Source organism: Hirundo rustica, chromosome 1, assembly GCF_015227805.2.
Source record: "Hirundo rustica isolate bHirRus1 chromosome 1, bHirRus1.pri.v3, whole genome shotgun sequence".
Lineage (NCBI taxonomy): Eukaryota > Metazoa > Chordata > Aves > Passeriformes > Hirundinidae > Hirundo > Hirundo rustica.
In genome coordinates, this window is record NC_053450.1 from 114857488 (window position 1) to 114870817 (window position 13330).

At 36.7% G+C, this 13330-nt stretch overlaps 1 protein-coding gene across 2 annotated transcripts in view; it reads left to right on the plus strand.

Moving 5' to 3' along the window:
- The window catches only part of GADL1 (glutamate decarboxylase like 1), an 82842-nt gene that overhangs the window by 18996 nt on the left and 50516 nt on the right, over window positions 1–13330 (plus strand). For both annotated transcript variants that reach the window (XM_040083078.2, XM_040083087.2), the window contains exons 7-9: window positions 4172–4251; window positions 4375–4429; window positions 7809–7925. In XM_040083078.2, the coding sequence (XP_039939012.1) occupies window positions 4172–4251; window positions 4375–4429; window positions 7809–7925 (252 nt within the window). The remainder of the gene's footprint in view (window positions 1–4171; window positions 4252–4374; window positions 4430–7808; window positions 7926–13330) is intronic.

Genomic DNA, 13330 nt, shown 5'->3' on the forward strand with positions numbered 1-13330 from the left:
ATCTGTGAGCTTCCTGAGGGTACACTCAATCCCAAACACCCTTTGTTTTGGTTGGATTTTTGTTGTTGTTGTTGTTGGTTTTGTTTTAACTGAAGAGGTACCTGGAGAAGTAAATTGTCAACCCCCACGACAAAACAAGCAAACAAATGAAAAGTAAAACAAAACTTGGAGAAATTAACAACCTGGGTTTATCTTTGTCATGAATCAGGCAAGAACACTGGCATGGAGGAGCCATGAGGCTATAATGAACTGAGTCAAATAAGGAGTCAAAAGACATGAGTGTTCAAGCCCCCTGTCCCATTTTAGGGTTTGGCTGCAGTGGTGTGCTGAAATAAAATAATTTTTGCCTTGATTTGCTAAGTCTCTGAGTTTCAGTTTGGCACTTGTCAGGTTGAAAGAGCTGCCCTGCTGCAGAACCAGGGAATGCAGTCTTTCAATGACTTGTGTGATCCGGGGCTATGTATTTTTTGTATGTTCTTGGATAACACAAAGACATATATTTAATGCATGGCCCACCCAAGGTCCTCACGTATTCTGCTAGGCCTTCAGGAATAAAAAGGCTCCTTATTCCTGCAAGTAAATACTTAGATATTAAAAACTGTGGTGATACACAGTGAACACTGTTTATGCTGCTACTCTGTAATACTTTTGCTGGACCATTACAGAGTGATTCCTCTTGAGACAGTAGCAGTAGAGAGTAATTATTACATCCCATTTTCTGGAGGCATGATTTGTGGCTCTATAGGAGATTAATACAGTTCTTAGATAGTTATAGGTGTCAGCCCACCTTTTTATTCCCATTTTGTTATTTGAGTCCCATCTAAACTTTATTCTGGCACAAGTATGTGTTACATTGATCTGAAAGGTAGAAATCTGATATGTTTGAGGTAAGTAAGGGTAGAAGAGGATGTGTTATCAGTTGAAATGTACATGCTGATATGAGCAGTCTTTTTAGTTGAAATGAAACTAAATTCCTCCCCAGTGCAACTTGATCGTGAAAGTAATAAAATGAGAGAACACAACGTTATCTTATCATGTTGTCCCCTGTTGAAATTACAACAGAGAAAAATGGGTAATAAAACAATCTCATAAGAATGTAATTGCTTTATGCAATCATGTCTCTAGGAAACTTTTTAAAAACAAGAAAATACAAATTTTCTTCTGTTTTAATGAACACAGGTAGAAAGTACCTTGTCTTTGCAAACATTATTAGGAAATGAAAACTATGTCTAGATACACGTAAAATAGTACAGCAGCACATCTTAAATGCACCAATGTTCCAGTCTGATCTCATGCTCAAAGATGGTAATTTCTTACTACAAATGGCTACATATTTAATAATTTGTTCAAACAGACTAAACTGTGAAAAACATGGCAAGAGTAATCTGAACTCACAGTATTTAAAATAATACTTTTAATCTGGACATTTCTTTCTCCTTTTTTGGAAAGGGAACTATGAAAAGTGAATTAGTTGGCACTCTTGTGACTGTAGCTGCTAAATGTTCTTTGGTATATTTTTTTTTCTTAAAATGATGCAATGTAATTTAGCATAATGGCTTCTAGTAATGAAGGGGGGAAGAAATTCTTACGTGTTTCCAGTCAATGGAACTGAAAGACCTCTCTTTTCACCAAAGGAAGCATATTCCAAGTCTATGTAGTATTACAAGTCTTGTTCTTTTTCTGTCCTACAGAAAGGACAGAATTTTCTAAGAAGCCCAGGAGTACATCTGGGGGAAAAATATGGGGGAAAAATAATATATCTTACACCCTGCTGGTTTTTGTATTCCCTCTATTCTTCTCTTTTCCTCTGCTTTTTGGTATAGTCTCTCAGGTACTCAAGCCTCTTTTATCTTCCTTTCCATCTCTCATACCATTGTTTATAATAAAAGATATAATTTACTGATTGTCTGCTTACTAATATACTGGATTTGTAGGTCTGCTGCTTACTCAGTTTGGAACAATCTGATTATTCTTGGTGATTCATACCTTTCGTTTGAAAGCAATGGCTAGAAGTCAGTGATGGAGGCAGCTTGTACTTTAAGTGATTCACTAGTCAGTCAAAAACATCTCCAAACTTATGCTGAACAACACACAGCCAGCCACTTACAATAATTATTACCTTTATTGATGCAATTTGATGTAATGTAAGACTAATTATCCACCTATGTATGTTATTATTCTTGTAACAGTTTAAATGACTGAGCCCTAAAGGCCTTGTGCATGTGTCGTGTTACAAATTAAGCTTTCTTAAAACTGCTCAGTAGCATCAGGTAGTGTCTTTGTATTCCTTTGCTTAAAAGGTGGGTGATGGTGGGGGAAACCTCTTCATCAAAAAGAAAAAGAGCCCTCTGAGATCATCCATCTCATCAAAATAAGTGTGACAAGCTTTAATACCCTTAATATATTCATGCCCACACTTTAAAATATTGTACATTTTTCATAATTATGTTCTGCAATAACTGCATTTGTGTGAACTCTCAGGAAGAAAATGGAATTAATTAACCACCTGGCTTCACCTCCTGTATGAAAAGCAACAATTCTCGACGTCTTTGTATTCCTGGAGTACGCATTATTTTAACCCTTCAGTAATAATGTGTAAAAGGGAAAATTTTGTTTTGTGAGAAGGGCGGTGATTATCCAAGGGTTGGATGATCTTGGTTCTGAGAAGAACTGTGTAGTCCTATGGGATGTGGTGTACTCTCAAAAGTGACTCCACTGCTCTAAGTGGGTAGTTTTGACATCTAAATATCTTTGGGTTAAGAAGGTTACTGTGTCTTGAATTCCCAGGCTATAATCTTGAAGACAAATTAAGCAGAGATCAGTGTACTCTTGTTCTGGAATAAGACAAAGTGTTCTTGTGCTGGAACAACAGTATCCACAGTAGAGCAGGTCCTTGTAAAGGTCAGTGTTGGAAATATGGTTAGATAAACCATTAATATTTGTTGAAAAGAAATAAGTTTGTGAAAATATATAGTTGTTTGTGGGCTTGAATAGCATTCTCACCTTAGTCATTTTACCACACTCTGATTAAATAAACACCCATTTCTCAAATTCTCTCTTTTACAGTCACTTCACAGGCTTCATAGACTGATGCCCTTTAATCAGTGCAAAGTGAGAAGTGGGCTGCATGTTCCTGTGTACTCATTCAAATATGTCTCAGTGATGAGACCTAGATAAAATTCTTTGCTAAAATAGTAACTTAATTTTCTGAAAAATGCGGACTGGCTCACACTGGAACCCTTTGCAAAATCCACAGTAAAGTCTGAAGATGTACTGAGTCTAAAGTCTGCCTGCTTTCATAGTAGTTTCTAAGGTTCACATTCATGTGAACTATCTTCACACCCCCATGATTTCCAGATATTTTTGCAGAGATAGGACATTGAAAGCCTTGCAAATCCCCATTTTACCACATCTGAAATTTTGGTAGGTCTTGGGACTTGAGTTTCTTGATCCCATGAACATGGGTTGCTGAATTAGGCCATGGGTAAGTTTAGCAGAGTATCCTGTCTCTGGAGTATCTTGTCTCTGGCAGAGGCCAGCAGCTGAGGATGAGAGAAAGCATACATAATTGTAACAAGCATAAAGTAGAGGCTTCAAATATACATCCTAAGTAAGGGTCCAATTTCCAAGGAGTGGACTTTTGGACTTTCAGACCTAATTAATTGATTTCAGGCTGTTGAGTTAGACCCAGTGTTTAGATCCTTTTCCTCATGCATTTCCTAACTCTTACACTCATTGATACTTTTGACTTAGTTCTATTAAAAGTTTTTGAAACAATTAATAATTCTTCCCTGATGACACTTCAAAGCATCTACTTTTCATTCTAATGCAGAACCAGCTCTAAAGAAAATTGTATGAAATAGAGCTTCTAATTTATTTTCTTAAGCTTGAATTTTATACATGGTACACAACCTTTTTTGTCTTATTTTCCCCAGTTTTCTGTGTGTGTTAAGTACAAGACGGGCTTTGTGATATGTACCTTATCAGTTTGCTTTTTGTGTTGGAATATGCTTTTGTCATGGCTGTTAGGTGCTGTTGTACTTGTCGCTGTTCTCTATGTTAAAGAGTTTTACTTTGTTTCTCTTGTTTAATTGTGAGTGTACTTTTTTTTTTTTTTTTTTTTTTTTTTTTTTTTTTTTTTTTTTTTTTTTGTGCCTCTCTCAACTTACAGTGCCATTACTCCATGAAGAAGGCAGCCTCTTTCCTGGGTATTGGTACAGAGAATGTGTACTTCATCAAAACAGATGAAAGGTAAGAAAGCAAACAAGCAAACACCATGACTCTGATCTCTGAGCCTTTTTAAAATGCAGTAGTGCTGTACATAACTAACCTATTTGAATGTAACTGAAAAAGTTTTAAATCTGTGTCCCTTAGAGGTAAGATGATACCTGAGGAACTGGAGAAACAAGTCCAGCGGGCCAGGAACGAGGTGAGAGGGGGAGAGAGAGTGTGAAGGAGAGAGGAGTGTATGCAGACTGTGTGTGTCTGAGTGGAAGGAAGGAAAACTAAGAGTGGCCAAAGTCTTAAAAATAGGGCAGTTAATGTAACAATGTCTTTCTTACAGGTGCAATCTATTTGCCACCAACTCGTGGAACAAGCCAAGGCTTATGGGTTCTACACTCTTAGAAGGGAGGAAAATTCCACAGGGTGTTTACTGCTAATGAAAGTCCCAAGTACAATGCTGCTCTGAAGTATTTAACACATTTCTTGTAGGATTTCTTTTGCCCTTGATCCTTTTTTCAAATGGATGCAGTATGTTTTCCTAAAATGTTTTTTCAGTTAATTGCAGCAGCGATTGCTCTGTTGCCTCTGCAGTGAGCAAGAACAGTAATGTGCGGCTTAGTCGCTAAAACTGTTTTACAAGCTTCAAATGCTAAATTTCATCCTTTCTCTTATCCTAGTGGGAGTCCAGAGATGTGCCTCTTTTCCCCTAGGGGCTTTGCCAAGTAGAAAGTTGAAGGCAAGAATTTGGAAAGGCACCAATGTGTGTATTTGAACAACATTAACATACATTCCCACAATCTGTAAGACAGCCCTTACCTATAGCCAACATAATCTGTTTTAGAGAGCTTGAGGAACTAAATGTGACTTCCAAGAGGATCTTCCTTTGGCTTGGTTACCTCACCATTTTTCTCACTTCTAGTTTGTGCACCAGAGCAGTAGAATTCAGGGTTCAGCCTGTAGTCCATGATGAGTGAATGCAAAGCAACTAGTGCAATGTCCATGGCATGGAATCCTTTCTTGGGAAATCTGCTTGGGAAATCTTCTTGAGAAATTTGTGGCCAAGGCAGTCCTGTCCTGTCCTGAACTGCTATGGCCATAACAGCTTTCAGTAAGTTCTGATTTGGATACATTTTCTGACAAACAACCATCTCTTATTTGAGATTTCTGCTGGATACCATAGCTGTTAATACATGGGGGCCCTAATGATCTAGCAAGCTCTCTTGCTTGCCTCTTTCTGCACTTCATATTTTCTGAGAAAGATAGCATGTACTTTAGTCATTTGAGCAAGCTGGGGGGAAAAAAGAGACTGAAATAAAATAAAGCAAGGGGAAACAGGCTTGCAGGACAATCAACTCTGCTTTTGCAAAAACAGTATTCTTGTTTGTTTTTGTAACAATACGTGTAATGGTCATTTGAAAGAAATCATCTGGAATTTATGATTTTTTTCAAAAAGTTCAACCTCAGTATGGTACTTCCCAACTTAAAAACAAATGTTCTATATTAAAATGCTTTGCCTACAGGAAAACATGATTTCACTTGAGTTTTAAAGGAAGTTATAGGTGTATTGGAAGGCTTTCATTTTATCAGAGCTTCAGTGTGTCTCTCCTTGGCAAAGTGCTTCTTTACAACTTTTACAGAAAGATGCTTCAGTGAATTGCAGTAAATATTCTAATGACTCTAGACAACAGAGGATGTATTTGCTAGTGATTGAAACACAAAATGATCGCTGAATATGAATGGCAAGAGTCTTCTCTTTTTAGAGAATTTAGGCAGGATGATTAGTTTAATTATATTGTCAAGAGTAATAAAAATTTAATTCCCTTCTTTGTGGGAAAAGTATAATGGTAGCAATTATTGGAATTTGTAGAGACCTGAGACTTGTCCCTGTATTCAGTTGTGCTACTGATTGGCTGCTTGAGAACCTTTGACTTTGATGTAGCTGTGGGAGAAAATTGCTGGGAAGAACACTAACAGAAAACAGATGCATTGGATACATCTTTGCCTTACTTGCAAGTGTTCTATACTCAAGCTTCAGGCTGATTTGTAAGTTTGATTAACTATTGTGGTAGCTTGTACTCAGAATAAATGACAAAGAAGTGAATTAAAGGCTGCTAAGTCTTTGTGAATCTATGGGATTAATTTGAGTTCATTCCAATGTTACTTTTCATTGCTTTAGCCATTTATAAAGAAAATCTAGAATACAAATAAATTATAATTACATATCATTCTAACAGTCTTCTGCACTGTAAAGAAGTATAAAACTGTCAGAGTGTAAACGTGCATCAAGCCTGTCTGTCTCTGTAGATGTTTAAAGTAGCAACACTTAAAAGAAAGAAAAAAAAAAAAATTGAATTTCAGCTAGGTGGAGATACATGAAAGACTTGTGTGGAGTTTGATTTTTCAGCTGATGTCTGATTTCACTAAAGCTCCATTGAGTTACCTCTGCAGACACACTTATATCATCTGAGAGATATAATTCACTGCAAATGAACTTCAACAATCCCAGTTTGTACAATTTAATAACAACTTTAGTGCCTCTTCAGTAAGTGCGTTGTCTTTCTGTAGGCCAGATGCTGAACCATGCAGAGCAGTTCTTTCAGCGTGCGTTTACCAGCAAGTGGGACTGCACAGTCACTGCTAGGGCCCATAGCCTCCATTTCATGGAGTTGTTACAGACTCCAACAATTCTTTTCTTTGTTGCAGTTTCTGCTCCTAAGTAGACCAGGCACATAGGTCTATCTGCAAGGGTAGGTGAGCTGGTCTGCTAGTAGCTGAGGAAAAGCAAAGATGGACAGCTGTCAATGACTGTCTGAGACTGCAGCCTGACAAAAATTTTCCTTATCCCATCTGATTGACCTTAACACTGTCTGAGATTTCCAGCAGTCTCTCTCCTAACATTCAGTTACCATCTACAGCCCTTCTTCTTTCCTAGACAGGAGCTGGAGCAAGGGAATAGCAGTGAGCTTTAGGTCAGGCGTGGGATCAGACAGCGGTGACTGTTCCTGTCATGGTATGCAGCAACGTGGCTGAAAGCAAACCGTGTTTCCTAGCTGAAGTTTCCTCTTCAACAAGCAGAGAGCAGGGGTGTTGTAGAGACAGTGCAGGTGGAAATCCTAAAGGGATGAGCCCTTTCCTTGCATGAGTAGTCTACTGGCTGAGCTAATAGCTTTATTTCATCAGTCAGAATGACAGCAAATATGGTAGTGAAATGTGAAAGACTGAGAAATGGAAATCAGTGTATAAAGAGAGATGTCAAATATCTGGTATGTTTTGATTTTGACAAAACTAGCGTCTGTCAAAACAGTCTGAATCTTCAGAAGTCTGCCCTGGGATGGTGTTAACTAGAAAAGGAAAAAAAAAAAAAAAAAAAAAAAAAAAAAAAAAAAAAAAAAAAAAAAAAAAAAAAAAAAAGATTCAGCACTATTAAATACAGTACCTTCTGCTGGGAAACTAAAATGTAGATTGTCACATACTTGTCCTACATTCCTAGATCTTTTTATATGTTAGCTCTACAGATAAACAAGGAAGAGATTAGCAGTGCAAATGTTAATTTTTTTGTTTGTTTGTTTTGCATCCTATTGCAGGGGTCAGCACCATTTCTTGTCTGTGCTACAGCAGGTACAACTGTACTGGGAGCATTTGATCCTCTGGATAAAATTGCTGATATCTGTGAAATTCATGGCCTCTGGCTTCATGTTGATGTGAGTTTGTGTACTGTGTGGTTTTGTTTAGCACTACTTTTTTTATAATTGCTCTTTTACTTTGACTGTAGATATTTCTTTTTAGAAGTTGGGCTTTAATAACATTTCTTTTTCCTTGCATAGGAACCAGGAATATGTTCAGATTTGACTCTTTTACATATGCTGCAAAACAGAAAAATAACTTGGTTCAGACAAGCAGCCAAAGCCATTTTGTTATTGTCAGGTTATATTTCAAAATTATTTTACAATCAATTTCTTCTTCTTTCTACCTCCTAAAAATGCTTCAAGAGTGGTTATATACAAACATAAGTTTTGATTCTCCCCAATTTCTGTCGGGGAATAGACACATTAGAACTGTGGTGTGAGGCTCGTATAGGTTAAAATAAAGGTGTGTTTCTAGCTCAACCAGTCATAATTTTTTCTGTTTCATTTTTACAGATTTGAATTTCCTGTTCTTACATTTTCTTAAACTGTTAAGATTTTTTTTTTCATTGTAATTTTAGGTTTAGATAATAATCTAGCCATTCTGGATTAATGAATGGATTTTAAAAATCATGGAGCAATAAGGGAATCTGGAGCAATATTTGTGGAGATTTCCAGACCTGCTCTAAATTTCAGAAGTGTTTGTTTAATGTTCAGTATCTAAAGAAAGATCACGCAGGCAGTGATGCATGTTTCAAATAAATGTCTCGCAGACATCAAAAAAGTCACTGTATGTGAGCGCCAAAAGAGTTTTCTTATAGTCTTGGAGTCAAAAATACAGAATTTAGGCCTAATATTTAAAATGTCTGCCAAGCCTCCTCGCTGCTGTGAAGGACTCATCAGATTTTCAGAAGCGCAGCACTCTTGTTACACAACTCTCTTGTGTGTCTGTATGTAGCTGGAGGAAAGAGAAATGTAGCTGGAATCTGTGTTGGACTTTAGGTGAGTGAAACAGATGTGGCTGGAGCCATCTCCAGTGGCTGTAGGAGAACAGTGAGTAGTTTCCCTGTAGCTGAACTAAAACATGGTGAGATAAGTCTGGGTCCTGTTCTGAACCTTAGTGATTCTTTAGTGTTTGGAAAAGAACTAACTTTATTCTTCCAATTTTGCCTCATGTTAAATTAAGGTGAAAATGTACAGGAATATCTTTAAGTTATTTTCTGTTTTGAAATGACTGTAGCTGTCAGATGTTAATCGTTTCCCAGTAGGTGGACAAATGTCCAGTAATAAGTTTCGTTTACAGTCTGGAAGACCAACTATTCTCTTAATATAATATGTGATTCATGTTATGAGTCTCTCAGTGGTTCTCAGAAGTTCTACCAGTATTTTCTCTATCTTTCACACTCTTTGAAGGGTTGAGTGGAAGGCTGTTTCTCTATTTTTTCCTTAAAAGTTTCTAGGTATATTTATAAGAGAACAGGATATGGGGAAAGACTAAAAATGTTCCACAGAAGTGACATCAAACGCACATGTGTATATACAAGTGTGCTATGGTAAAATGAGCAGACTATGATTGTTAGAGTGATATTTTTTCTCACACAGCACCACTAGAAATAGATTTACTGAAACTGTATGTGAGCAGGTAGAGTGAGACTGGATCTCTGCCATTCAGAAAGACTAAGAAACACAGAGAAGAGTTTTTTTTTTTTTTTTGTTTGTTTTTTTTTTTTTTTTTAAGTAAGCATACCTCCTATCACTATAGGATGGAATGTAATATTTTTGAAATCTCTGAGAATCTACACTCTGCTGAAATGCCTGGTTTCTTGTTGAATGATTTACACATTATACAGTCTAACAAGTGTGTACTGCTGTTTAAGCCTACTGTAACTTTGAAGGAAAAAAGGTACAGTGCAATTAAAACAAAGAGTAAAACCCAGGTAAAGTTCTGTCTAATTTAGGACTTTTCATGTATCATTGATAGGCATCAGGACTATCTACTGTAAGTGCTCTCACAAGCTGTTACTAAGAATATCTTATATGAATGTCAGTGGTATTGTTTCCAGATTTACAATGATTTATCTCATTTCAGAATATTTTCTGATCCCAAAAATTGATGTGCTTGCCTTAGGGAGACTCTTTTCATTAAATATGAAATTATAAAGTTTGTGATTCTCAGGAAGGTCAAAAGGGAAAATGTCAACAAAAATTCAGTAAGCTTCAGGAAGGTAAATTTCAATAAAGTCAGAAATAGTAGATAAGCTCTTACATGAAGACAAGCCAGAGAGGAAAAGCGAGTTAAGGAAAATGTTTTAAGAAGATAATACCAGTAGGTCCAAACTACCCTAGCAGCCAAGCTGTTCAGTCAAGCCTAAGAGCAGAGGCTATACCATGCTTATTTTGTTCACATTACAGCATTCCAGTTGCTTATTGTATTTTAACCTCCATCTCTGATGCCTTTCTTAATAACCTTTTTTGTATCATCAATATGCCCCCTAGCATTTGTGTATGTCATGTATTGTCTTCATGTAGCTTTAAATGCCATGTATTTCTTCCCTGATGGTCCTGACTTTGACTATTTTTTTTTCCTCCCATTATTAGGCCAGTAGAGAAAATCAGGCTTGACCTATTAGCCCATGCTTAGGTAATCAGGCAGTGCATGCTGTGATTCCCATCATTCAGTTGTAAGTGATTTGTGGCATATGAAATAGTAATTTTCTCATACCTTGTTACCAATTACATTGTGCAGGACACAGGTTGATAACAGTGGTGTTTTGACCTACCCTGCGTTGCTGTCAGCTGGATTTGTCTTAAAATGTATCATTCTAGTTTAATCAATCTGCCCTCCTTCTATAGTCTCATGGACGGAGGAGAAGCAGTCAGCTTTACTCTGTCTTTGCAATAGCTCATCAAAAAGCCAAAGAAACCTGCCAAGCTGCAGGTCCAGTAGTGAGTGAAAACCTGGCTGGAAAACCATTCCCACAGAACCATCCTACCAGTGATTCCCTGAAAGGGGAAAAAAAAAAAAAAAAATTGGAGGGGGATTCCTTACAGGTCTGCCTTAGGGTAGAAATTATCTGGTATTTTCATTAAATAACTTGGATGAAAAAGAATATGCTGACAAATTTGAAAATGACATAAGACTTCTGAAAAAAGGCGGTTGGAGGACAGGATTAGAACTCAAAGGGATTTTGACAATTTGGAGGGAAAAAAAAAAATGGAAAAACTAGGCTGCAGTTCAATAAAGATAGAATTCTAAGCTGCAGTAAACAAGTACACAAACACAGGCTGGGGATTGCTGGCTAGATAGCAGATCTTTACTGTAAAGCCCAGATATTTTTCTAGTTCACAAATCAGTGATATTTTCAAATAGAATTAAATTCCTTTCAGAATTGAATAAAGGAGATACATAAAATGATTCTTTCTTTCTGCTTCACATGCCTTCTGCTTTATCCAAATTTTGTCCAAAATAAAAAAGATGCAGTTCAAGAAGGCTCTAAAGGAGAAAGATTAGAAAATGAGAAAGCAATGTAGATAAACAGAATCATATCTGGAAATTCTGACCAATGAGGAAAGATGGAAAACACTGATGTTATTTAAACTAGAAAAGACAAAGAAACAGAACGTAATAGTCTACAGAAACTTTAAAAGGTGCTGCTAAAAGAAAAGGACTAATCTGGTCTCCTGACCACTGGAGGTGTGACAAATGGTAACATTGTTTAGGACTGACACTTTAAATTAAAAGCTGATATTCCTGTTACACACAAATTAAGTGGTTAAGTTGTGCAGCCTCCATCATTAGAGACGCCTTTAAAACCAGACAAAGCCATTGATTCTTGGTCTTCTTAAGTGCCTTCTCATTCATGGTGTTTTGTTTTGGTTGTTTTTGTGGTTCTTTTTTGGTATTTTTGTTGGGTATTTTGTTTGTTTGGGATTTTGTTTGTTTGGTTTTTTCCCACCCCTGGGTCCTTAAGCACTTGCTCTTTGAATTGGGTAAAGAAACATGGATCACAAATTCATCTTGTATTACGGTGGCTCAAGGAGAGTAATATCATTTCTCTCACCTAGATCTCCAGTAGTAGTTCCTTTAAAAAAGGCAGAAAGTAGGGCAAAAAATGCTGTGGAGGCAGCAATTGCTGGTCTCTCTCTGCATTTTGTTTTTCACTTCAGTGCTAATTACAAGTATGATTGATTTGTTGATTAATAACCTGTAGAAAAGATGTGGTTGAGAGAAATGAGATGAGTATGGCTAATCTTGCCTTTGGGGGTGACACACTGTTGAAATGACCTCTCAAATGCCTTTCTAGTCCTGTTTTTCACAAACAGTGTGAGAATGTCGACTTTTTCAAACACAGAAATGTTGGATGCAAATTTTGTAAAAATTTATTGTATTTTAATGGGTTATTTATAAATTCTGAAAATCAGGAAATAACTTAGTGACTGTTTTATTGAATCATAGAATGAGAGGAGTAAAATTTGTCTCTGAATAGGAAGTTCAGTTTGATTGTCGTCACATAGCATGGCAAATTTGGACTAGCTGGAGAAAAGAAGTTGCAAGTCATGGTTCTGCAGGATTACCATGAAGTTTGAGGCAAAAATATTTCCTACCTTAGGTCCCACCTGTAGTGTGTGCAGCAGCACTTGTCTCAGCAAGGATGTTGTGAGCATGACAATGTGAAATATGATGTGATCTGTTAATGTGTGTGGCACTAATGAGAATGACTTTTTAAGACAAGTTAATAACTTTCATCTCCCTTATGAGCCTTTGCCATCCTGTCTCCCAGAGATAGCATATCTCATTCCTAATGTGTGACCTGTGAAGCAAATACTGATGATAAATTCATATATCAGCTATCACATATTTTTATTTCAAGGAAAGAAAAAAAGAACAAAACCCAAACCAGCATATATTTTCTATGCTTAGGTCAGGAATCTTTACATCAGTGATTTTCTTTTCCTTTACTTTTTTTTTTTTTTTTTTTTTTTTTTTTTTTTTTTTTTTTTTTTTTTTTTTTTTTAATAAATTGAGTCCAAATGTTTTGTGGACTGACGTATTTTGTGTCTCTGAAGAGCTTTGTGTGCTTCACAGGTAGTTTGCTTAAGTGCATTCTGCCTGCATGAATATTGAAAATCGTTTTATATATTTATTTGTTTAGCAGTAACTTCTCAAATGCACTGTGTGACATGTCTGGTGTTTACATTATCTCCTCACCTTTCCACTGTGGATAAATGTTGTTTGAGAGCTGAAGGTTCACAGCACCTGATGATCCTTGCAGAATTCATGAAAAATAATCACATTCCCTGATTCAGGTTGTCCAGAAATTAAACTTAGGTAATAAAAAATTGTTGTCTGAGTTCTTTCTATAGTCTCTGGAGAGACATATCTGCCAAAGGTGTCACCCAAATATGGGTGTCTGGAGTAGATGGAACTAAATAAGGAGTTTCAGTGGAGAGCTCCTCACTACAGAGAAGATCTAAGTGGCTCT